This window comes from Mesoplodon densirostris, chromosome 19 (genome assembly GCF_025265405.1).
Source record: "Mesoplodon densirostris isolate mMesDen1 chromosome 19, mMesDen1 primary haplotype, whole genome shotgun sequence".
Lineage (NCBI taxonomy): Eukaryota > Metazoa > Chordata > Mammalia > Artiodactyla > Ziphiidae > Mesoplodon > Mesoplodon densirostris.
The window spans coordinates 14,358,662-14,385,522 of NC_082679.1; the positions used below are offsets into that span (position 1 = coordinate 14,358,662).

Sequence of the window (26,861 nt, forward strand, 5' to 3'; positions counted from 1 at the left end):
GGCAGATTTGGTAATTACTCCTTTGGGGATAATCTCATAATATGTGGTGACCTGTAGGGACAGATTATAAAACCAACAACCATAATATTTGCAGTTGTTGACCTTAACTAACTGAGTGAATTTAGGCAAGTGACTTAACTGTTCTGTACCTCGATTTTTCTTATCTGGAAAATGGGATACAAAGTACCTATACCTCATTGTTCTGTCATGAAGATTAAATGGGTTAAAGTAGGTACAGGGCTTATGACAGTACTTGGCGGGGGGGGGGGGAGTATCAGTAAATGTAGGTAGATAAGTTATGCAAATGAATTCTTTTGCCTTGGGATAAAATTTCAGCAACAGGATTACAGATTAAAAAAAAAACAAAAACGTTTTAGCCTCAAATAATTTAGCTGGAAGTAAAGACAATGTTTTCTGGAAAACTAGGTTAGGTGACTCAGAAGTGTCTTTAAATGACAAAGATACTGCCTCCAAAATGCTCAGGCAGAGTTTGAATAAAACAGCTTTCCGAAATGGGAGCGTGTGGACAAAAGCATGAAGGCTTCCCTGGTGGCGCAGTGGTTGAGAGTCCGCCTGCCGATGCAGGGGACTTGGGTTCATGCCCCGGTCTGGGAAGATCCCACATGCCGCGGAGTGGCTGGGCCCGTGAGCCATGGCTGCTGAGCCTGCGCATCCGGAGCCTGTGCTCCACAACGGGAGAGGCCACAACAGTGAGAGGCCCACGTACCACACACACAAAAAAAAATTAAAAAAAATAAAAATAAAAAATAAAAATGTATCTGTAACTAAATTAATAAACATAAGAAACCATGAAACTATTTTGTGTCCCCCAGTATTTTATATATTTAGTTTACATGTTTACACAACACACATACATATGTAAAAAGCCTTCTTTGGATTTTATGTTGGGAAAGGGGGGGCTGCTGTTTGTTCGCAGTTGTCATGTATCCAGGTATGTTTTCCGAGTGCCTGCTATGTATGTGCTGGGCCCTGGATGGGGCTCGGGTGTCTCTGCTTTCCCAGAACCCTCCGCCCAGTGGGCCGACAGGGAGGAAGCAAGTCTCTAGGAAACGACTGCCTGATGTGCCCTGGGACAGAGGCTGAGGAAGGAAAGAAGCGTGGGGTCAGTGGGAGGGATAAGCCTGGTGTGGGGGATGGGAGAGCTTCTCCGAGGACGGCGTGTCTGTGTTGAGACCTGAGGGGTGGTGTTACGGGTCCCCCAAGCAAAAGAGATGTTGAAGTCCTAACCTCTAGTGTCTCAGAAGGTGACCTGATTTGGAAATAGGGTCTTTACAGAGGTCATCAAGGTGAAATGAGGCAATTAGGATCGACCCTAATCTAATGACTGGTGTCCTTATAAAAAGAGGAAATGTGAACACAGAGACACGCACACAGGGAGAGGGCCACGTGAAGACGAAGGCAGGGATTGGGGTGATGCACCTACACACCTAGAAATCCCACAGATTGCCAGCAAGTCAACCAGAAGCTGGGAGAGAGGCATGGAACAGAGCCTTCCTCACAGCCCGCAGAGGGAACCAACCCTGCTGACACCCTGACTCCGACTTCCACCCTCCAGAACTCTGAGAAAATACACTTCTGCTGTTGAGCCACTTGGTCTGCGGTACTTTTTTATGGCAGCCCTAGCAAACTACAGATGGGCAGGAGTGAGCCAGGTGGGGCTGGGGGGGTACTCGGGCAGGAGGAACAGCACACACGCCAGGGAAGGCCAGAGGAGCTGCCCTCATGGAGGAGCACAGTGAGATCAACAGGGCCTGACCCTCCGGCCACCCTGAAAAGTGGGAGCCTTACTGTATTTTTGGGGTTACAGTGAGAATGAAGTGAGATATGAGGCTCATACCTTCCATTCTGACGGAGCAGCCACACAGTGCAAGGTGGCTACGAGTCAAGACAGAGTCACCTGCTTTCCAGTGGGAAAAATGAGCAGTGGAACAGAGACCAGTGATAGAATGACGGCGGGGGCTACAGAAGGCTGGGAAGGCCCGTCTGAGGAGGTGGCACTGGACCAAACCCCTCCCCTCCCCGAGACAGCCACAAGATGTGGGGGAAGAGCATTCCAGGGATCAGGGAGAGCCAGTGCAATGGCCCTGAGGTCAGCCTGTACTTGGCAAGTCTGAGGAGTGGGAAGAGGCCAGGTGGCTGGAGTGGAGTGAGTGCAGGCGAGAGTGGGATGGGATGAGGGCAGAGGGGTGACGGGGCGGGTCATGCAGGGTCCAGGTGGGATTTTGGGCAAAGCACATGGTGCCCCAGTGCCTGGTACGATATATGTGCTCTGTAAATGTGAGCCTTTATCATTAATCCTGGGAGCGGGGCAAGCCACTGGAGGTTTTAATCAGGGGAGCGAAGGATCCAAATCTAGTTTTCCGGGTGCCCCCGGCTGTTAGTGAGGTGCGTGAACTGGATTCTCTGCTTGTTTCCCTGCCCACATCTCCAGGGATCCCGTTTCTGTCTCCTGACACCTCTCTCCTTAGGAGCTCTGTGCCACCACACATCTGAATGGTCCCAACCAGGTCATGAAAGAGGACATCACCGAGAACAGGGTGGAGGAGGGCAGACCCCCCCCAAACCCAACTGAAGAGGAGCCTTGGCCCGAGCTTCCTAGGCTCTGATCCAAGCTCCGTCCCTTCCCAGCTCTGAGCCTCTGGGCCTCAGGTGCCTCATCAGTAAAACTGGACGAATAACAGGTCCATCTCCCGGAGCTGCTGTTGAGGAGGATTCGGTGAATAAATTCACGGACGAGAGCTCGGAACCGAGACTGGCACACAGTGAGTACTTGATAAACCTTTGCTATCATCATGTTCTAACTTAGAAACACGGAAACCCTTTCTTCACTGACGACTCCTCTGTGCTCTCTCTCGCTTCACAGCAAAATGCTGCAAACCAGCTGCCTCCGATGCTGCCCTGCCTTCTCTCCCGCACCCTCCAGTCACCTCTGTGAGGCTCAACCGACGCTCGGTTCCCGGGCTCGTCCCGCTGACGGCTCACAGTTGTCACCCCGCGCTCCTCCTCGTATGAACACTGAGGGGTCTCAGGCTGAGTCCTACACCTCCCTTCCTCTCCAGCCTCGTGCCTTTATGCTGACAACGCCCAAATTTCTCTCTCCAGCCTGACCTCTCCCCTGAGCTCCAGACTCCTTACCCGACTGCCTCCTCCATGTCGTCTTCTAGTTGCAAACTTAAACTGTCCAGGACTGAGCTCTGAGCTCCCCTGGGCCTGCTCCCCACTCAGTCCCCATCTCAGCCCGAGGAGAGTCCATCCATCCTTCAGGCTGCGAGACCTGGGATCATGTTCAACCTCGTTTTCTCTCACACCACAGCTAATCTGCCAGCAAAGCCTGCCTGCTCCCACGTCAGAGAATCTTTCCCGAAACCGCCCCCTTGACCTTCCCTGGCCTCCGTCCTGCTCCAGGCCCCTCGTCTCCTGCTTGGACCATCGCAGCAGCGCCTCGCTGGTCTCCCTGCCCCTCGCAGGCCGTGCTCCGCACGCAGCCACAGGGACCCTGTGGACACCCAATTTAGGTCACGTCCCTTCTCTGTTCCAGATCCTCCCGCGGCTCCGCCTCACTCACAGCAGACGCCCAGGCCCTTATGTGGGGCCCACAAGACCCTCTCGGTCTGTGTCCATCGCCTCTCTGACCTCACGTGCTCACATGATCCCAGCCACGCTGGCCTTCCTCCAGCAGACCAAGCATGCTCCTGCTTCAGGGTCTGTGCAGCTGCTGTTCCCTCTGCCTGGAACGGCCTTCATTTACATGCCACACAGTGCTACCCACCATCTGACCTGCTGCACGCTTTTCTTAGTTACCCTATTTGCTGTCCGCCTCCCCAACAGGCACTGTCAGCTCCCCGAGCTGAAAGGGATCCCTGTCCGCCTGTTCACAGCTGTATTCCCAGTGTGTAGACTGGCACGGTGTCCTGATGAATGAGGGAGCGAGGTGTCACCCTCATCCCCACCCCGAGACGCCCGAGCTCAGCTCCCGCAGTGTCTCACCGGGCGTCCAGGCACTTACTTCTTTGGGTCAGTGAAGGGCAGCGGCCGTGGCGGGGGCTCGTCTGTTCTCTTCCACCCCGTTGGGTGCTTGTTGCGCACGGGCTGCTTGGAGAAGAAGGACTTGGGGACGGAGGCGGAGAGCTGGAAGGTGCTGGGCTGGGCCAGCTGTGAGGGCCGCGGGGTCTCTGCGCTGACCGTCTTGTGAACCTGAGTGGGGAAGCCGGCCCTCGAGCTCATGTCGCTGCAATGTGAAAATGAGAGAAATAAGCCAATTCCATCCCACTTTATGAAAAACCGATCTGTTTAAATTTCCTCTTGGGAAACAAAACTTCATTCACCCAGGAGAGATACAAGTACTTTACTGCTGTGGAAAATTCCAATACACAGATGTCTATGTGGAGAAAATGTAAAGCTGCCTTCATAGTCCCGATCCCACCCCAGGGATGCCCTTCTAGCACAGTTGGTACCTCCACGTGAATCTAAAAAGTCACCCCCTGTGGGTGGATGCTCCCACCCCGCCCCAGAGATTCCCTGTCTCCTAGGCACAACCTACACAGCTGAAGGTGGGGGTCCCACCTGCTTGTCTCTGGAGGTGACCGTGGTTTACAGCTTGCTCTATTTCCTTCTTAACCCTTTCTTATGATTAAAAACACACGTGTTGGGAATTCCCCAGTGGTGCAATGGTTAGGACGCAGCACTTTCACCGCCGGGGGTCCTGGGTTAGATCCCTGGTCGGGGAACTAAGATCCCATGAGCTGCATGTTGCAGCCAAAAACAAATAAACAAAAAAACAAAAAAAGTGCATATAATCAGAAAACAGGAGCTTTTTTTTGAGGGGTGGGAGAATTTTTTTATATATAATTGGGATTGTGCTAATAACTTACTCTGTAACTTATGGGTTTCTTTTTTTTTTAACTTATACCTTGCCACGCCTCTTCATTCAAATATTTTTTGAGCACTACTACACGATGGACACCAGTCCAGCTGATCTAATCTAAAACCACAGCTCGATATCCCGAATGCTAGCTTCCTGTGAAGTTAATGCTACAATGAACCTCACGCTGTTAACTAGGACCCAACTCTTGGGGACCCAACTGTTGATACCACTGAGGCGAATCAGCTTTTAAAACTTTTTTTTTTTTTTTTGCGGTACGCGGGCCTCTCACTGCTGTGGCCTCTCCCATTGCGGAGCACAGGCTCCGGACGCGCAGGCTCAGCGGCCATGGCTCACGGGCCCAGCCGCTCCGCGGCATGTGGGATCTTCCCGGACTGGGGTGCGAACCCATGTCCCCTGCATCGGCAGGCGGACTCCCAACCACTGCGCCACCAGGGAAGCTCCCAGCTTTTAAAACTTTTAAATAAAATTCCAATTCCACTTCAAGTAAAACATCTTTAATGGGAAAATTAATGTTCTTGGAGTGCAAGTCAATAAATCCTTATTGAAGGTCAATTTAGCAATTGGGTGGGATTCTGACTATGGCAGAATGAGGAGATTGGCAAATTCTTTCCCCCAAAGCACAAAATCGACAAAAGCAATCATTTCAACACTCTGGAAACTGACCAAGGGCATGCAAGAATCCAAGTATCGTTTATGCTTGAAAAACTGAACTTCAGGTAAGAACAGAGGGAATCTGACATTGTGGCCTGGGGGCTCTCTCCCATCCCACTGCCCAGCTCAGTGAACAGGCAGGTTCTGCCACAGTGGAACCTCTGGGGCTGCATCAAGCATATCAACACGTGCTCACTGAGAGTTTCAGAAGCAGAAGAGAGAAAGGGGCAGAAGAAAGGTTTGAAGAAATAATGGCTGAAAACTCCTCAAACTGGACAAAAAACGTTCATCTACACATCTAAGAAACTCAACAAATCCCCACCAGGACAAATATAAAGACATCATCCAGAAAAACAGGTGGAAGTCAAACATTAAGACAAAACCCCTGAAAGCACCAAGAGAAAAGGATTCATCACATACAGAGGAGCACAATACAATTAACTGCCGACTTGTCATTTGAAACAATGGAATGGAATGATATTTTCAAAGTGCTGAGAGAAAAAACTGTCAACCAAGACTTTTATGTTCAGCATAAGTATCCTTCACAAATGAAGGCAAAATAAAGATGTCCCCAGATAAACAGAGACTCAGAGAATTCACTGCTAGCACATCTGCCTAATAAATAATAAAATAAGTCCTTGGGCCGAAAGGAAATGACTGCAGATGGTGACCTGAATCCATTTGGAGAAATGAAGGATCCAAGATGGTAAATTTGTGGATTAAAAAAAAAAACTCTATAGATTTATGTTTCCTTATTTCTTCTTTAACTTCCTTAAACATAAGACTGTATAAGGCAACAATAACAACACTATACTGTTGGGTTAATAACATGAATGGATGTAATAATATAGATGACAAAAATCGCATAAAGGAGGGGAAATGGAATGGGGCTCTATTGGAAAAAAGTCTCCATACTTTATTGGAATTAAGTTAGTATTAATCTGAATGACACTGAAAAGGCATGTACTAGAACAACTAAAAAAAAAATAGTCCAAAAAATCAAGAGGAATCCAAATGGTGCACTAAAATGCATTTATTTAACACAAAAGGCGGCAGTAAAGGAAGAAAAGAGGAGCAAGAAAAACAGTAAACATATAGAAAACAAAGAGGAAAATGGCAAATATAAATCCAATCATTATCAGTAACTTCATTAAACGTGAATGCTGAAACACCCCAATTCTAAGGCAGATTGTCAGACTGGATTAAAAAAAGCAAGCTCTGACTGACTTATATATACTTTCTATAATTCAGCAACATCTACTATCAGGCCCAAGGTTGCACATTGGTGGGGGGATGTCCAGGGAGCCATGGAGCATGTAACATCGGGACTGGACTTTGTCTGGGGTGGTCAGGGGCTTCCCCAACGAGGCAACGGTGTCTGAGCTGAGAACTGAAGGAGATACAGCCTTAGTCTAACAGATCTGACCTCTCAGAAATCCATACCACAGAAAAGCATGCACAAGTATATGCAGGCACATACAAGGATGGTCACTGCAAGGCTGTGTGTAATCAAGAAAACATGGACATGGACTGAATGTCTTTTAACTGGGGATTAATAGATTGTTCCAAGCACATCCATATGATCAAAATCTATGCAGCCAGTGCGAAGAATGAGGTCTATTTCTGTTTATGGGTGAGGACAGACGTCTGAGCTACTGTAAGTGGAGAAAAGGCATTGTGTAAAGCATGCTTTTTCTTTTCTTAAAATGTATATATAGGGGGCTTCCCAGGTGGCGCAGTGGTTAAGAATCCGCCTGCCAATGTACGGGACACGGGTTCGATCCCTGGTCCAGGAAGATCCTACATGTCACGGAGCAACTAAGCCTGTGTGCCACACTACTGAGCCCGAGTGCCACAACTACTGAAGCCTGTGCGCCTAGAGCCTGTGCTCCACAACAAGAGAAGCCACTGCAATGAGAAGCCCGCGCACGGCAACGAAGAGTAGCCCCCCGCTCGCCGCAACTAGAGAAAGCCTGCAGGCAGCAACGAAGACCCAACGCAGCCAAAAATAAATAAATAAATTTATTTTTTTTAAAATGTATGTATACTATATGATTACTGGGCTCTTTTGGAGGGATCTTTTTATGAAAAGGAAATGTACACTTTTTTCCCCAACTGTGGGTCACGAAATCAACTTAGTGGATCTTGACCGTTACTAAGAGGAAAATAAAAAATAAATAGACTAGAATGAAAAACTTCAGTGTACCTCTTGTGAGGTAAGGATAAGTGGTTTTGTGAAACCTTATTCTGGATGTCCATGCTGGATTGTAATATAAAATGCTTTTCCTGTTTTGGGTAATGGTCAAAAATGTGTGAAAGATCTGGGCTGGTACAGGTTTGGAGAAAAATCTCTGGGGGAGTGTACACTAACTGATTACCTCTGGAGATAGTAATGATGGGGGAAATGAAACCATATAAAAGGCGCAGGGTAGAAAGGAAGTGCCATCTGACACCTCAGTCTCCTTTGAGGCAACCCTGCCCCTCCCCCTTTCTTCTTTTTCAACAGAGAGCGTAGTACACACAAGCACAACCTTCCTTTGTAACATAAATGGCAGCCTATCATGAGCTTGTTCTGCACCTGGCTTTAACCTTAACACGGTGCTCTGGAGACTTCTCCGTGTCCGTCCACACAAGCCCCTCTCCCTTCAATAGCTGCAGAGGGCCCACTCTACGAATATATCCTAATTGATTTTAACCCTAACTTTTACTTTCTACAGTACATATTTCTCTACCTTGTCATCAGGCATGTTCAGCTTTTACGAGCTGAAAAAAACAAGAGATGATTAAAAAAAAAGGAAGGGAGTAAGATGAACACGCTTTGCCTCTGTGCCTGCCAGCTGGCTCCAGCCATTGCCTCTTTTGGGAGGGGTTCGTCCCCTCCTCAGGCCTGTGGCAGGCACTGGGTGTCATGCTAATCCCCATTACCCTGTAAATGAAGGCTGACTGTACTCATCCCCAGGGAAGGTGACCTGGCTGGCACCCAGCCCAGGGCACAAATCCTGAATGGCTGATGCCACTTGTCTGCAATGGGTCTGGGGTAGGTCTGCGATCTACTTCTGGCCAGTGAGACATCAGGTGTGTGAGTGTGCACTGTGTGCTAGGGGACTTCTGGGGAAGATTTCTTCACTAGAAAACTAACACAGACCACTTGCAGCAAATACCACCCGTTCTTCCACTGGACACTGTGACCATCTGGTTGAATGACAGCCACTGTGAGACTGTGAGGGGAGCCAGTCTATAGGCTGATGGAGGCAGAACAAAGAAAGGGAAAGAACCTGGGTTCTCGAGTCAATAAATTACCCAGTCGTGAGGCCCTTCCTACCTTGTGCCTTCACGTTCTGAGAGATAACAGACTTCCTCCAACTGAGCTGGGATTTCCTGTTGCTTGGAGGCAAAGGCATTCCCGTGACTGTCCCTGTTTTCAACCTCTACCAATCTCAGGAATGGATGGTGCCCCCCACACAGTAGGGCAACAAAACACTATTCTGAATATGCTGTGCATCTTGACCCGGCCCTCTGAGGTGGGCACGCCTTCTCACATATCCCTTGGACCACGAGTACAAGGTGGAGTTCTTACCCCACCTGCCAATCACTTTCCTTCTGAAGCACCGGTGAGGCCACGCTGCTCCCCTGACACACTGTGCTCCTTGCTCGAGCTCTCTCCCCTCAGTGAGCCTCGGTTTCCTCCCCTGAGAATTGAGGCGATGACAGCACCTGCCTCACAAGATCACTACGTGCACAGTGCTTGGCACAGGCCCGGGCACCGAGGTGCGCTCCCCAAGCTGCAGATACACAGGGACGTGGTGCGTCCAGGGGCTAGAAGCCTGGGCTCTGGGCTCAGCTAGGACTGGCGGGGGCGGGGGGCATCCTGCTCCGACCCCATCCTCACCCAGAGAGGCTGTGCGTTTATTTGTGTTGTATCTCAGGGGAGCAGTTAAGATTTTGTTGGAGTAAAAGGTTCTGTGGCTTCCAAAAAAAAAAGCTGAAAAACTGTAGGCTGGATGGAGAAATCGCATAGCTGCCTGGGCATGTGTGATGCTTTGGTCTACTCACCCCCGTGGGCGCTGATGGGTGGGCCCAGGGTGGGCAACAGGCACAAAGGGAGCTGTGCCCTTGCCTTTAGGAGGAAGAGCAGGGACGGAGTAGGTGGTAGTGATGGTGGTGACCGCGCTGAGCCTGTGAACACGGCCAGGCCCAGTTCTAAGCATCTCATAGGCATCACTTCATCTGGTTGCCCCAGCAACCCCATGAGGCAGGAACTACCACCCCCCGCAAGTTCCACGTGGGGAAACCAAGGCCCAGAGAGATTAAATAACTTGCCCCAAATAACACAGCTGGCCAGGGATAGAGCCAGGATACAAAGCCAGGCAGTGTGGCTCAAGAGACACTGCGATTAACCACCAACCTGTACTTTCAATGACAACGGTAGTCATGATAAATACGTAATACATGAAAATAAAACCAAGCAGCAGCTGATATATTTGGACCAGCTATGTCTCAGGCCCTGTGCTAACTACGTTAAACACATGGTGTGGGTTCATCTTCGCAGCCTTGGACCACAGAGCCCATCTTCACCCCCATTTTACAGATGAGGAAACTGAACCTCAGAGGAATTAAGGAGCCTGGTGGAGATCACACAGTTGGTGAGTGGTGGAGCTGTGACCTGGACACAGGCAGCCAGAGGCCAGAGCCTGGGAGATAACACTGCTCACCCAGGTAACCCCAGGTGGGCCCCTGTGGGGCCTTAACTGCTGGACGGATCTCGTCCTCTCTCCCAGGTGCCTGGCAGGGGCTTGAGAGTTGATATCAGTCCCCGCACGTGGCTGGAATTATCAGGCTCAGTGTAGGAGCCACATATGCAGCAACATTCTGCCCTGCGGCCTGTGAGCAAAAACAGTAGGTCTTCAGGAGGTGGAAGCAGAGACGACATGGGAGAAAAACTCACTGGCACAAAATCGACGTGGAATCCAACCACCACTGGCCACCTCCACCAACCACCGTGCACCTGTGTCATCACAGCGGCGTCCTCCTGCCCTGGTCCCCAAACACAGCCAGAGGGAGGCTGTAACGCCTGAGTGCAACCACCGCCCTCCTCTGCTCAGGGTGAGTCAGAGCTCTCCCCTGGTCCACAAGGCCCCACCCCATCTGGGCCGACCCCTCTCTGCCCTCAGACCCGCCCACTCTGCCTCTCGCTCACTCTGCTCTGGCCACATGGAAGCTGTTCCCCAAACACACCAGAAACATTCCCACCTCAGGACCTTTGCACTCCTCCCTGCCCCAGCCCCAAGATCTCTGCAAGGTTCCCTCTTTCCCTTGAGTCCCCGGAGATGGCCTGCGTTCCTCTTCCCAAGCTGACTGTGACTCTCCGAGTAGGTCTGTTGTGTGACCCCGGCTTCCTAGCCAACAGAGGTGGGGTTGGCCCCAGTGGATGCCAAGGCCCTCACATCACCTTTCAGGGCTGTGCGCCCAGAAGGGTATCCCGGGGACGGCAGCCCCACCCGCGGAAGCGAGGCCACGTGCTTCCCGCCTGCCTGGGAACACCCGGCGGTGTCAACGCCACGTGGAGTGGGGAGCCTCTCCGTGCCTCTAAACAGCTCTTGACAAACTGCTCAGGAAGCCCAGGAAGCTTTGGAGTGTACGCTGCCTCGAGAGAGGGCGGGGTGGGGCAGGTGGCTGCCCGCCTGGGATCACTCAGCCCATCGCGATGCCCACAGCAGGCACTGGCGCCTGGCACTGTGCCTGGAAGCCGGGCTCCCATGACGAACGTCTCGGGGGAGAGTCTGTGAAGTCACTGGAATCATCCACAGGCACAAGCTGCTACATGCTGCGGTGGCTTCCACGGAGAGGGCTGGAGCGCAGGGAGGGAGTGGGTAGGGGGTTTGGGCATGGCAGGGCCCATCCCTTTCCTGGCAGTCCTCGTATTACGCTGGCGAACTCAATCACCTCCACCCCTGAAACAGTCCACTTTCCCCTGAGTAGCCCAGAGTGATCTACTTAAAACATAAGTCAGATTATGTGCTCCCATGGCTCCCACGTTCCTCAGAATCAAATCCCAGTATCTGACCGTGGTTGGCAAGCCTGCCAGAGCTGGGCCCCTGCCCACCTGGCAAATCAGACCTCTTGCCTTCCTTTGGCCTGTCTGGCCACCAGAGCATTTCCAGAGCACTGCAAATGAGTTTACCTTCAGGGCCTCAGCATTTGCTATTTTCCCTGCCTGGATCACTTCCATGCTTCCTGCAAAATATCACCTCCTCCTAGAGGCCTTCTGGGACCTCTGCCTGGTTTGGTTTTCTCCCCAGGCCTTATCTCCACCTGGCACATTAATATTACATGGTTGCTCAGTTGTCTGTCTGCCTCACTCTCAGCTCCACAAAAGAGGGCTCGACTTTGTCCCCTGCTGTATCGCCATGTTTGGAATGGTACCCGGCACACAGTGGGTGCTTTGGTGTCAGTGAATGTGAGAATAACATTCTTCTCAGGCCTGCCCAGCCCTGCTCTCTTCTCTCTCAAGAATCTCAACATTCCCCATCTGCAGCAGCCTCCCGACACTGCAGCAGACACTGTCCTGGACCTTTGCCTCCCTCCCTCCTTAGGTCCTGGTGGTGCCACCTGCTGACACATCCACAGTTGCTCTGTCCTCTAGTCAAGGTCCCCTTCCTTCTCACTCACATCTCGGCCTCAGACCCATCCTTGAGACTTCTGCAATTGTGCCTCCAGCACCATCTTTCAAAACATCTATCTGCCTGCATTATCCTTTCTGCTGAAGCCTTTCCTTGCTGCCCACAGCTCTTAGGATCAAATCCAAACTCTGTAATGTGGCTGACAGCGCCTTGCGTGATCTGGCCCCTGCCAACCTCCCATTAGCTGCCCCCCTCAATTTCTATACTTGAGCCAAGGGGCCTGTGTTCAGTGACCTGATGGCACCCACCCTCCTCCCCACCCCAGGGCCTTTGCACATGCTACTCCCTCTCATAGGGATGCCTTCTCCACATATCATCTTTCCTTTTTCTCTTTCAAAAAAAAATTGTAAAATAGCCCACATAGAACAAAGTGTACAAAACATGTATGTACAATTTAACAAACACTTACAAAGCAAACACCCACATAACTGCATCAAGAGTATATCATCAGTCCCCCTGAAACCACTTCACCTGCTCCCTCCTCCTTATCCCTCTCATCTTTGGCAGAAATGACACCTCCTCAGGGAAATTATCCCTGCCCCCCAACCCCCCGCCTAGATTAGACACCCCCTCCAGCCCCTGCACCACATCCACTCTCAGATCCCAGGAGGTCTCCCTTGAAGGCTTTCCCCTAGCATAACTGATTCATTGCTTTTGTAATTATTTGCTTGCTGTCTCCCCTGGCACCCTGTCAGTGCCAGGACAGCCGGGGCCCTCTGTGGCAGAGGGGTGAACATACAGTAGGCGCCTGCTGTATGAATGAATGCAAAGTGTTGGGCTACAAAGGGCCTGGAAGTAGACACAAGGGCAGCTATGGAGCGCCTGTGCCTCTCTTTGGGGAGCCAAGGCTGGGCAGCAGGTTGTCATTCCGGCTCGGCGCCAGGGAATGGATGGATGACAGCAGATGCACAGGGCTGCTGGGCTGCCCCGAGCAAGGGGCAGTGTGGCTAGCGGCAGGCAGAAGCATGTGTGGGCCCCTTGAGCACAGGTGCTCAGCGGCCTGTTGGGAACTTGTACCTACTGAGATGGGAAGATTCTGGGAGGACTGGCAGGGTGAGGTGGGACTTGCACATCTTCTCTGCCTAGAACACTCTGCCTTCCTAGTTGCTAGTAGCTTAGCCTCTTTCCTTCAGGAAAGCACCTCCCATACTGGGTCAGGCCCCTCCTTTGGGCTCCCATACCCTGAACGCTTCCCTCACCCTGGTCCTGACCACTATGGGCTGTCACTGTCTGGGGATGGATATGTCTCCCCCACTGACTTTGAGCCCTCACTAAGGCCCTGGCGCTATCCCTAAATAAAGTGCTGGTGCTCAGGTTCTTAGGTAAGAGAGTCAGGCTTTTAGTTAGGGACAGTGTCATGGCCTTAGTTAGGGACAGATTCAGGGTCTTAGTTAGGGATAGATTCAGGGCCGTGGTGGGGAAAAGCATCAGGCCCTTAGTTAGGGACAGCGTCAGGGCATTAGTGACAGGGTCAAGCTTTAGTTAGGGACAGCTCAGGCCGTTAGTTAGAAACAGCTCAGGTCCTTAGCTAGGGACAGCGTCAGGGCCTTAATGACAGCGTCAGGGCCTTTCTTACGGAGAGCGTCAGAGTTTTAGTTAGGGACAGCTCAGGCTGTTAGGGACAGTGTCAGGGCCTTAGTTAGGGACAGTGACAGGGCCCCCATTTCACAGATGAGGAAACTGAGGCCCAGAGAGGTTCAGTAATTTGCCCAAGGCCACACAGCCAAGACAAGGCGGTGTGGGGTGGCACTCAAAACCCCAGTGGGCTGACTCTGGAGTCCATGCTCTCATCTACCATGAACACGTTTGTTTCTTTGAATCAACTCATTTAATTTTCCTTAATTTGTCCAAGGCAATATCTGTAAAATCAGGGGATGGGTTGATAACACTTTTCCTAATATCCATTTAAAATAAAACATTTTCCTCCCCACACCACCCAAAGCACCTCAAGCACCCCATTTTGGGAAATGCTGCTTCATACTAAAGCCTGGTTGCCTAGGAGAAAACTTCAGGAAGCGGCTTTAATGAGTAGATAAGAATGATTTGCAATTAGCATCAATTGTCTGTATGCAAATTAAAGCTCCCAACCGCAGGGCTCTTTTTTGTAGCAGGTTCCTCTCCCATTTTATTCCCTTCATTTCTGGGTTCAGCAAATCGTTCTCTCAGACACAGAGTAATTTTATACCCACCCCCCTGCCTCAGACATAGTCTACTCCCCAGCACCGTTGCCTTTATATCACAGACTCCAAAACCCTACAGCTACTGAGTTTTACTAACATGGGCCTGTGCCCAACACAGGGGCTACCACAGCCAGGACCTGGGACCCCCATAGCACCGAGGCCCTCTCGGTGGGCGCACTTTGACATCTGTCTCAGTGATGACCTGATTCTAGTCTGTCTCCCTCAACAGATGGTGGGTGAGGTGAGGGCTGGGGGCCTCATCTGAATTTGCTCTTTACTTCTCCTTAGCTCTCAGCGTAGTCCCTGGGACACAACAAATCCCTGAGAAATATTTGTGAATGAAATGAATGGATAAATAAATGAATGAAGGAGCTGTTCAAAAGAGTCCGTGAGTTCAAATGATGAACATCTATCTGTCTAGGGAGGCTGGCTCAGACAGAGACCTAACTCCCTGGAGCACCATTTCTCTCCACCCCCACCCTTCTCCTGGCTCCTGACTCCAGGGGGACCAGGGCCACAGTGAGGGAAAGCACTGACAGACGGACACTCTCAAATATCGTGGTTTCCAAGTCTGTCAGAGTGTAAGCAGCCCCTTGGTCTTAGCATCTAGTTATACTTTAACTTCTACAACAGCTAAACTCCCTTACGCTTCTGCATATTTTCCTTTCCAATCAACACCTGTCTCTCCGATATTGGCTTTCGAGTGTCAAGCAGCAGAACCTGAGTTTGGTAACAAGAGAACCGCTGCTAGGTCATGAGATCCTTTAAGGAGGTAGTGAGCAGCGTTCAAATGTTCTAAACAGAGTAGACTGGATAAAAGGGCTTTGCACGGTCAGGCTAAGAACTGCTAGGGAGATTTTTGCTTCACCTTTTTAAAATATATAGATATTTCTGTATAGTCAAAGACCCAGGTCCACTGTGGGTTGTGGTCAAGGAGGTCTGAGGCCACTGCCCGGGTGCACGTGTCCTGTGTGGAGAGGCGCAGGTCTGGGGACAGGCCAAAGTGTCAGGAAGCCAAGGGAGATGAAGACCCCTAATGGGGGTCCTGGACACGGGCTGGCCCCTGCTCAGGTGTGGTCAGGGAGGAGAAAGGAGGTGGTGGCCTCAGGGGTGCACACTGGGGACTGCAGCACAGTAATCCCTGCCTGGGGCCGCAGACCTCTGAGGGGGCCCCTGGACCGGGCTGAGTCCCGTGACGGCAGAACTTTTCCAGGAGGCAGTTCATCACATGCGCAAAGTGTGTGTGGTCCAGACTCCAGGTTGTTGGTTAGTCAATGCCTGTTCGTTCTTACTTATTACCCTGTCTGCCTCTCTACCAGTGGTTCTCAAAGCGTGGTCCCGGGACCAGCAACATTAGCATCTACACGGAACTTTGTAGAAACGCATATTCTCAGGCCCCACCCAGTAGGTCAGGGGAATCTGTGTTGAACAGCCCTCCAGTGGACTGTCTGGAGACCACACTGCCCTTTCCTATGAAGCCTGGAAAGCTAACCCGTGATCTCCCAGACTTCCTTGTAGCTGAGATGGCCATGTGACACTGCCTGCTTAAGGGGGTTCTGGGAAAGCTTTTGCTTTCTCCACAGACATGGAGCTACACAGATGCTGCCGTCTTTCCTCTGTTCTCTGTCCCCATGTCCCCCAGGGGCACCACAGCCATCTGGAGACCAGGAAGTCACAGCCAGCATGAGGAGGGTGATGGAGCGGGAAGACACAGGCTGCTAGGTCTTGAGGCCCTCCCTGAGCCGCTGCTGCACCAGCCCAGCTCTGCCCTCTCTGGACTTCCCAAAGGGGGACTATTAAACCTCTATTTGTTTAAGCCACTGTGGGTCAGGTTTCCTATTACCTCCAGACAAATGCACTCCTAACAGAAACAGTCTGTGGCTCCCAGAAAGTGTAAAAACTACTAGTCTCAGGAGAGAGAAAAGGAAAGAGACTGAGGGTCAGAGTGAACCAGAGACAGATGAGACAGACAGCCAGGGATTTACCTCCCTCTACTGATATCCTTAAAGGCCAATGGATGGCAGCAGGGGGTGGTCCACAAGTCTCCCAACTCTGTAAGCAAACTAAGGTGTGAGCATTCCCATCTGTGAGCATGTTTCTGGGGAGGGGAACACCACTGTCAGGACTGTGAGGGATGCAGAAGGTGGTCAGGGTCCCCCTGAAGGACTTGGACTAGATTCAGTGTCTTACCTGGACTGCCTCGGTGGGTCGCGGCTGCCCCCAGCCAGGCCTGTAGGGGTGCTGGAGCCGGAGGAGTACAGCTTCTGTCGGTAGCCCTTGTTCTGGCCAGTGACCCCAGGGGCGGGCGAGACCTCCCGACGCCGGTCTGTATGGTGGGACCGCCCGGCAGCCTCGTGCCCGCCTCCACAGAGGCCCATACTTCCCGGGGGCTTGTGTGGCTTGGCTGGCCGAGACGTCTTGGCCAGGGACAAGCAGCTGGGGCTAGAGGTGTAGAGGGTGGTGTCAATGCCACTGTCACTGGAGCCGCCCTTGGAGAGAGGGTCTTGCTCCGGCTCCAGTGGGTCCAGGGGATCGAACCAGCGATCGTCGCTGTGGCTGCTGGATGCGTTGCTGGAGAGGGTATTGCTGCTGGAATGACTGGAGTACTGAGGCTCTCCCTGGAAGGCAGGAGAGGTGTGTCATTCCTAGACTCTGGGTGGGGGGGGTGGGCGGCAAACTTCCTTCTCTGGGTCCTCCCCACCCCTAAGTGTGAACCCTGGAGCCAGACAGCTTCGAACTCTGGCTCCCCAACTTACTGGCCTTGTTATCTTGGGCAACTGATTGAACATCCCTGTGCCTCAGTTTCCACATCTGTAAAATGGGTTGATAATAACCCTGCCCCATGAGGTTGATCAGAGGGATAAATGACAGCACATATGCAACATGCTGCCCACAGCTTAAGCTGAACACATCTGAAACTGAGCTCCTGGCCTTCCCTCCTGAATTCGCCTCTTGCCTGTCTCATAATGGCATCTCCATCCTTTCAGCTGCTCCACCCAAGAGCCGTGGAGTCACTCGACGCTGCTTTTGCTCTCACACCCGTATCTAGTCCAACAGCAAATCCTGTCACCTGAATCTTCGGAAAAGATCCAAACCTGCCACTTCTCCTCCCTCTGTGGCTCCCCACTGGTCCTGTCCACCACTGCCTCCTGCTGGACCATGGCAGGAGCCTCCTCCTTGGTCTCCCAACTCCCTGTCCCTGTGTCCCCTCACCCCTGGCCCCCAAGTTGTTCCCTACACGCAGCCAGAGACAGGCTGTGAACACTTGCGTCAGTTCATGTCCTTTCCCTGCTCACTCAGGGGAAAAGCAAGAGTCCTCACCATGGCCTCTGAGGCCCTGTGTGATCTGGTTCCAGGTTCTGGTCTCTAACTTTATATCCCGCCTCCCTCTTGATCACTCTCCTCCGGCCACACTGGCCTTCTCACTGTTCCCCGAGTATGCCAGGCACACTGCCCCCTCAGGGCCTCTGTACTTGCTGTTCCCTCTGCCTACAACGCTCTTCCCTCAGATATTTTCATGGGTTGCTCCTTACTTCATTCAAGATTTTGCTTAAAGGTTACCTCCTCAAAGGCCTTCTCTGACCACCTCATCCTAAAGTAGCTGTGCTTGACACTCTTTTCCCTTAACTGTACTTGGTTTTTCTTTCACAGCAAGAATTGGTTCTTACCATTATATTATGAAATCTGTTTCTTTGCTTACTGCTTGTTGCCCCCACTGGGATGCCAACTTTGTGAGCACAGGGGTGCATCTGCCCTCTTCAACACTGTGGTCCCAATGCCTGGCACATTGTACGGGCTCATCAAACACCCACTGAATGAACAGATGTGAAGAGACTTCCAAGTGCTCACCAAAACTATCTCCTTCTCCTGGGCACACAGGACTACATTTCCCAGTTCCTCCTGCAGTGACCTGTGGCCACGTGATAAGAGTCCTGGCCAGTGCAATATAGGTAAAAGTGATTTATGTCGGGGCTCCCCTGGTGGCACAGTGGTTAAGAATCCGCCTGCCAATGCAGCAGACACGGGTTCGAGCCCTGGTCCGGGAAGATCCCACATGCCACGGAGCAACGAAGCCCGTGCGCCACAACTACTGAGCCCGTGTGCCTAGAGCCTGAGCTCTGCAACAAGAGAATCCACCTCAAGGAATGAGGAGCCTGCGCAGCAACGAAGACCCAACACAGCCAGAAAAAAAAAAGTGATTTATGTCATTTCCAGGTCTGAGCCACAAAAACCTTCCCTCTCCCTCCTACCCTCATCTGCTGCAAAGAGGCAGGGACCCAGGGGAGGGCTCTGAGGCCCTGAGGGACAGCTGCAAGAGGGAGGGAGCCTGGGTTCCTGAATCACCATGTGGAAAGCTGCTCACCGAGTACCCACACTGAATTGTTATTTGAAAGAATAAACTTCTATTGTGTGAGGTCACTGAGATTTGGGGGCTGTCTGTTACAGCAGTTAACCTACTGCTATAGATTGAATAGTCTGTGTTCCCCCAATATTCATAGGCTGAATCCTAATCTCCAGTGGGATGGTATCAGGAGGGAGGGCCTTTGGGAAGTGATCAGGTTATGAGGGTAGAGCCCCCATGAATGAGATTATAAAACCGCTATATATTTTCACATATTTATCCTATATATGTTTATATATTCCTCATGAATGGGGTTATAAAATCAATATAGGTATTTATATCCTTATAAAAGAGAGCTCAGAAAGCTCCCTTCACACATGAGGTGGAGGGAAGGCCGTCTGTGAACCAGGAGGCAGGCTCTCACCAGACACTGAATCTCCCTGCGCCTTGATCTTGGACTTCCCAGCCTCCAGAACTGTAAGAAATAAATTTCTGTTGTTTATCAAGCACCCAGTCTGTGGTATTTTTCTTATAGCAGCCCGAGCTGGTGAAGACATGTACCACAACTGTGGTAATGAGGAAACTGTGGCTTCAGGGGGTGAAGGTATTTGCTCAAGATGACGTGGATGGCAGGGGCTGGAGCCAAGATGTGCACCTGGCTGGGTCTAACTCCAGACCAGGCATCTTGCCCCTCTGCTGGAGCGGAAGGGGGCAGAGGTGGAGCATGTGCTCATGTGTGCTGCTCAGAGGCCCACACCCAGGTGAAGCCGCCCAGCCCTAGGCAGTCAGGGCGGGTAAGGCGGCCAGCTCCCACAGCCCTGGCTCCCCGGGTTTGGCAGGCGGGGCCCAGACTCACCTTGGAATGCCTGTTGGGGGAATCTTTGCCTGCTGTGTCCTGCCTGGAGGTGTGCTTGCTCCCGCTGCTTCCAGCCATGGCCGAGAGCCGGGCCTGGGCGGGCACATGCCACAAAGGCTCTGCATTAAGATAGGAGACACACCAGTGGTCAGAGGTGACTCAGGCTCTGGCCCAAGTTCACCCAAAGTATCTGGTCCTTCGTGTGGTTGGATGGTCCCACCCCTCTGCCAGCTTGTCTGCTCAGCTCACACACGGCCATGACCCCCATCAACTCATGTCTCGGGGTCTAACAACACTCAGTAACAGAATATTTACTGAGGACCTACTGTGTGCCAGGCACCATTCTAGTGCTTGACATGCATTAACTTCGCGAAGCCTTCCAACAGTCCTCCATCCACAAAGGAGCTTGAGCACGTTTTCATCCTTACTGGCCATTTGGATTTTCTATTTTGTAAATTACTTGCTCATATCCTTTACCCACTTTTCTACGGGATTGACTGTCTTTTGGTGAATAAGGTTCTTTATATAACCAAGTTCGCATTCCTTTGTTGCTTTTTTTGGTTAAATTAAAGTGGAATCATAATACGCATTGTCTCACGACTTGATTTCTTACTTTACAAATAAATAATACACTTGCTTTTTGCTCTGTACTTTCAAAATACATCTTCACATAAGTTAACTGAACATGAAGTTATCTTATTTTTAATAGCTGCACAGTATTCCATCATGTGAATGGACATCAATTATTTAACCTGCTGATGGACATTGAGGTTATTTTCGATTTTTCTTAACGTTCTGGTGGCCTTCCCTCTACACCCAACTTTGAGCAAGTGTGGAATTATGTTTGGGACAGAATTCTATAAGTGGAATGGCTGGTCCAAAGGTGAAACAGGTTTAAAATCATGATGGCTGATGTGGGTGTAAATTAGTCTAACTTCCCAAGGCTAGCCAATGTGCCTGAATGGAGCATCGGATCTTAAAAAAACACACAACCCCAGTGGAGGGCTAGTTAATATCTATCAAACTTGCAAACGCACTAACAGAGGACCCAAACCCAGGCGGTCTAACACCAGAGCCCACAATTTTGATCAGTGCTGAATAATCATAATAACGATAATTATTATTAAGCACACGTCTGTATGAGGTACTACTATAAGTGCTTTGCACGCATTACCTTGCTACATCCTCCCAATGATACTGTGAGGTGGATATTAGTACCAGTTTAATAGATGAAGGAGAACATCAAGACTTAGAGAGGTTAAGTAACTGGTCCAAGGTCACAAAGTCAGAAAGAGCTTCGGACCTGTGCTCTCAACCCCTGTACCCTCTCTGTGCTTCCCCAACAATGACAACTCCAGTGACAGTGCAGAGTGAGTGCTCGAGAAGCAGAAGTCGTCCTTCCCTTCGTGATGGGCTGGGTCCTGTGCCGAGGGCTGGGCAGGTGTGATCTCACTGGACCCCGAAACCACCCTGCAAGGAAAGACACTTAGGGTGTCCGCCACAGCAGAGGGACCTGAGGCTGGGAGAGATGAGGTCACCGCCAAGGTCACACAGCTGACTCAGAACTTCTCACTAGGCCTGTCAGAGGCTGAGTTCACAACCATACACACTGCTGCCCCCAGTGAAGCCCCAGAGGGCTCTGGGCCCATGTTCCTGCTGGGGAAGGTGGGCCTGGGGGGCCAGGCACGGCACTCAGGGACACGGCAGAGAGCAGGTTGGCTGGACATTGCTGAGGGTGTCACTGCCCACGTGGCTTTCATTTTGGAACCATGGCCATGAGAGTGGGCAGGCTGGCCACTTTGTCCACCTCCTTTACCTCCACAGATGCTTTTCTTCCCTGGAAGCATCCGACACGCCCAGGCGGCTCTGGTCCCCTGGGAAGTGGGCAGACCATGCCAGGAGACCACAGTTCTGCCGAGAGCCAAGCCCGTGGCAGTCACACCCAGCCCTCTCTCCCACCCATGACATCAGTGGCTCCCACACTTCTATCTCTGGCCGGACCTCTCCCCCTAACTTCAGACTTGTATATATGGCTCCCTCCCACGCCTCCACTGGGTGTCCGCTGGGCACCTCCCACTGGACACGGCCAAAGCCAACTCCTCATCTGCCCCCAAACCTGCGTCTCTCATCATCTCCATCCTTTCAGCTGCTCGGGTCAGAAACTGGTTATCATCCTTGAGCATCAGGAACTTCTAACTTTACCTCCAAAGGACCATATCCAGAACCTGCCCATCTCTCCCCCGCCACTGGCCCCACCCTGCAAGAATCTGTAGCTAGAGGGACCCTGTGAACACCCGAGTCAGATCCCACCCCTCCTGTGCTCAGAAGAACTGAGTCCCGTGGTTCTGAGTGAAGGACAGAGTCCCCAGCATGCTGTCCCCGTCACCTCCCTGGCCTCATCTCTCACTTCTCCAGCCACGCGGCCTCTTTCCTGTTCAACCAACACCACACCCCCTGCTGGCTCAGGGTCTTCCACCAGCTCCCTTTCCCTGGAATGTTCTCCTCCCAGTTGGCTCCTCTGCATTCTTCTAGCCTCGCCTGAAATGTGATTTGCTCAGAGACACCCTCCCCCCCAGACCCCACCAAGCTCTCTCTAGGCACTGTGTTTGTTTCCACTTAATACTCAGCATTATTAGTGAGTATTTATTACTCGGGACTCCTGCTACTGCCCGTCTCTCCCACCGTCAGCTCCAAGAAGGCAGGGGACAGGTCTGTCTGGCTCACACTGTATCCCTGGCACCCAGCCTGGCACATATCATTGGTGACGTGTCGAATGAATGGAGGGATGAAGGGCTAAGTTCCTGCCCCTCCTTGGCCGCCCCAGTGTTTGTTTCCACTTAATACTCAGCATTATTAGTGAGTATTTATTACTCGGTACTCCTGCTACTGCCCGTCTCTCCCACCGTCAGCTCCAAGAAGGCAGGGGACACGCATGTCTGGCTCACACTGTATCCCTGGCACCCAGCCTGGCACATATCATTGGTGACGTGTCGAATGAATGGAGGGATGAAGGGCTAGGTTCCTGCCCCTCCTTGGCCGCCCCAGTGTCCCCTTTGCCCCTAGCCCTGCCCTTAGCAGGCCCTGATCCTGGGCCCTTCACTGGCCCTCTGAACTGGGCCCCAGTGACCTTCTGGCGCTCCTGCTTCACTCTTGACACACCTGGATGGGTGACAGACATGGACGTGGCTGTGAGAGATGTGCTGAAAACACGGCCTGGGGCAGCTGGTGGCTCTGGGGCCACCTTCCTAACCTGGTTGCGCTGAGGCTTGAGAAACGCTCACTCCGTGGGTGAGGGACTGTGGTGGTGTCTGTGGGTGATGAGGGTTAAGGAGGGTTCTAGAACCAATAGGTCTTGGTCCAAATCTCAGTGATGCTACTCACCAGCAGGGACCTCTGACAAGGGACAACCTTTCTGTGCCTCATCTTCCTCGTTTCTAAAACAGGGCGGTCACGGCACCCAATCTGTCGTGTTCCTGAGATGATTAAACAGGAGGGAGTGTACAGCACCGGAAACCACACTGCTGTCATTGCAATCACGGTCATCCGACCAGGGCTGGGCACATCCCCACGTCCTTCGTGGCACCTGATTCCCCCACCCTGGTCTTGAATACCGTCTAAACTTTATGACAACTCCTAGACACAGACTGCCCTGATTTGTGTGTGTGCAGGGAGGGGTTAGTCAACTTCTAACAAGGTCTCAAGGAAGTGAGAGGGGAGACGAGCTCCAGGGGACAGAAGAGGAAAGAAAGAGGGACCACGGTGAGCTTCTGTGACTCCTTATTTGGGGCCCGTGGTGAATGCTGGAAAAATTTCCTTCTTATTTTACACTTTGGAGTAATGACATTGCCAAGCGACGCGTTTCTCTTCTTCTCAACTGGGGGAGGGTGGGGGGAAAGAGTCTGCCTGTGCTGGAGCAAAGATCACAGACTGCGGGCAGGATCAAGCGTGCTGAGTAGAGGAGTGAACCCGTGTCTGCAGGCCCCGGAGGCAGCCGCAGTGGGGGACAGTGGGGGGCTGGGGCGATCTGCTTGCCTGCAGTCCAACCATTGTCCCTGGTTTAAGAGAACCATGGGGCGGCGGTGCTGAGGAATTCTCCAGGCCACTAATCCTGGGGCAGGCAACCTCTCCCTTGCCCCACAGTGCCCGGGGGGAGCCGGTGATGTGCTGCCATGGTCCTCCCCACCAAGAGCTGCCTGGATACCGTCGAACACCCGCTGCGTGGACATCTCCATCTCCTGCCCCTCTGATGTCAGCGCTCTCTGACACTTCACTGATTTTCTTTCTTTTGAACCCACCCATCATCTGCTGGTTCTCACACTTCAAAGGGGCTACAACTTTGTTATGAGGAATCATGTTTAAGATATTCATCTAAGTAGTACATGCCCATGATTAATACTTATACATAGAAGAATAAACAGATGAGAAGATGCTCAGTCTCATCAGGCATCAGAAAAATGCAAATTAAAAACACAACATGATACTACTACGTGCCCACTAGGAAGGCTGAAATGAAAAGGCTGGTGAGGACTGGAGCAAACAGAACTCTCTCTGTCGTTGGTGGGAGTGGTAAATGGTTTGGCAGTCTCTTATAAAGTTAAACGCATGACCCAGCAATTCCACTCCTAGGTATATCCCCTGCAGAAATGTGAGTATGTGTTCATCAAAAGACAGGTATGAGGATATTCCTGGCAGCACTATTCTAAGCAGCCCTGAACTGGAAACAATCCAAATGTCCTTCAACGTTAGACTCGAGTAAGAAATTGTGGGTCATTCAGACAATGGATATGCTACACAGAAATGGCGCGGCTACCCACAACCACGTGGCCGACCCTTACCAACACAATACTGAGCAACAGAAGCCACACACACACACACACACACACACACACACACACAGTGCATCCAGTGGGAGTCTACATTCCATATGCGTGAAGTTCAAAACCAGGCACGATTAAGTCTGGTCGTGGGAAGCAAGACAGGGGTGGCCTTTGGGGATACTGATTGGGAGGGGCTGGGGTCTTCCAGGAGGCTGGCCACGTCTGTCTCTTGCCCTGGGTGTGGAACACGGGCGCGTTCACTTTGTGATATGTTATCACACGAGATGCTCCAGATTTGGGCTCGTCTCTCAGCACAGCAGTCGAGAAGCAACACTGGAAGCTTTATGTAACGAGCAGCCTCAGAACACTGCTGGCTCTGTTCCCGAGGGCACCACGTCCAGTCCTTCTCAACGACTTCCCCTGGTGGTCCCCACCTCCAAGTCGCACACACATCTGTGCCCTGGCTCCTGACCGACAGTGTCGGCAGACCCCGTCTGCTGATGCCCTGCCCGGATGGAGATGGATCTGGCTCACTGGTCCCTGCCGCTCTCCCGGGTGACCTCTCTAATCTTACGTGTGGCACTTACAGCTTTCTTTTGTGTTTTATCCATCACTGACAGGAGGAGGGGTGTCACCTGTCACGCTGTGACTAAGAGGTCGTGCAGGGTGAGGCCAGGGGCACAGCTGGCCTGGGGAGCCCTTACCTGGCTTCTGGCGCTCCATGGTGCTCTCCTGGCTGGTCAGGCCGCCTGAGGAGGACTCGCCGCTGGACGTCCCATCGTGGCTGAAGTGGGGATCAAAAGACAGCAGTGGGTGTGGGGCGGCTGTGTACCTGCAGGGGAGTGAGAGGACCAAACACAGGTTGAAGGGCTGGTGTGCCAAAACCACTGAGACTTCCTCGATGTGGGGTTTTAAATACACGGGAGGCTCCGCGTGGAGGGGAGGCTAGGTGAGGAAGCCTGGAAACGTGCTATTAACTGAGGGTCAGGAGTGAGTTCTGTGCGGGAAGCATGCCAGGGAGCCGGTGGTGGCAGGGCGTGTGGGGCCAGGTGGGGTCCTCAAGGAAGGAGGGGGCGGAAGCCACCTGGGCAACAGCCCTACCCAGAGGCTCCTCCGGGGTCCCGTTTCTTGGCTGCGAAACGGGGTGGGCTGTCATCAGCAGCCCCCACCCCCAGGCCTGTCTTGGGCTCCCTTTCTCTCTGGTGGAGGAGGGCAGGATAAGGCAGCATTTGTAGGTACAGGAGGCCTGGAACCTGGCGGCCTGGGGATCAAGCCTCCCCTCAGCCTCTCGCCCAGCCAGGTACAGTCACTTCCTTGCCCTGAGCCTCAGTTTCCCTAGTTGTCAAGAGGCAACTGCAGTAGGTCCTTCCTTGCAGGACTGAATGTCGTCCTGTGTGTCCAGAGCTTAGCCTGAGGCTGACAGGCCGGAACTGTGTGTGTCCCTCTGGTGGAGGAAAGAGCTGCAGAGGAGAAGCTGCGGGCTCAGGCTTCAGAACAAGGCAGGTCTGGGCTCAACCCCAGCTCCATCCCCTACTAGCTGCGTGACCTTGGTCGGGCAAGTGCTCATCAGTTTGAACTGCCGTTTTCCTGTCTGAAGAATGACATTTTCTGCTTCACAGGGTTGTGGAGGAATGAAATAACAAAGTTGTCTCCTAGACAGAGATTCTCTTGGAGGCTGGCCCTGCACACCCGCAGGCAAGGGCTGAGATTTAACAGAGGGATTGGCCAAAGGTTCTCTGTGGCCTCAGGTCCCACAGACATTCTCTATGAACCCGGAGTGAATCCTGCGGGTGCCTCCCAACGTCCATTCCACCTCAGATCAGAGCCAGTCATGGCGGAAACCTTCTCCCTGCCTGGGGTTGGTTAGGGACAGCCACATGAGATGGGAGAGGATGTGAGTTATTAAGACTCCCATGAAATATTTCTGGCTCTTCACCTGGCAAGCACATGGCAGGACCATACTTCCTAGCCCCTTGAGACTGGCTGGCTGGGACTGTGTGACTAGTTCTCGCCAGTGAGCTGTGAGGCAGCCTGCATCCTGAGAGGTCCAACCAGTGGTGGACCTGCAGTGTGGGTGCAAAATAAACCTTCGCTGACTTTGGTCACTGCAATTTTCAGGCATCTGTTACCCAGCATAACCTGACTGAAATGGGGGAAGTCTGCTGAGGAGCTTTGGGGAAAAGTCTCCTTGCTCCGAAGGGAGCTGGCATGGAAAGATGGCCTCTCTTCTTCACCAGGTGTTGCTGGGTTCAGATATAACACCATGAGCCGCTGTCACCCTCTCCCAACCAGCCTGAGAACAAGGCCAGTGCTGAGCGTGGAAGGGAGTAGGCACCGGGCCCTTGATGAGGTTGTCGAGATGCTGGATTAACCCTCCCTGGAGCCCGCTCTGCCTCTGAACCCTCTTTGCTGTGAGATAACACAGTCCT

The 26,861-nt window shown here is 52.1% G+C and overlaps 1 protein-coding gene across 11 annotated transcripts in view; it reads right to left on the reverse strand.

The window, feature by feature from the left end:
- The window catches only part of SIPA1L3 (signal induced proliferation associated 1 like 3), a 241,749-nt gene that overhangs the window by 22,320 nt on the left and 192,568 nt on the right, over positions 1 to 26,861 (reverse strand). For all 11 annotated transcript variants that reach the window (XM_060085448.1, XM_060085446.1, XM_060085449.1 and 8 more), the window contains 4 exons: positions 25,137 to 25,264; positions 19,616 to 19,734; positions 16,608 to 17,035; positions 4,028 to 4,249 (listed from right to left, as the gene is read on the reverse strand). In XM_060085448.1, the coding sequence (XP_059941431.1) occupies positions 4,028 to 4,249; positions 16,608 to 17,035; positions 19,616 to 19,734; positions 25,137 to 25,264 (897 nt within the window). The remainder of the gene's footprint in view (positions 1 to 4,027; positions 4,250 to 16,607; positions 17,036 to 19,615; positions 19,735 to 25,136; positions 25,265 to 26,861) is intronic.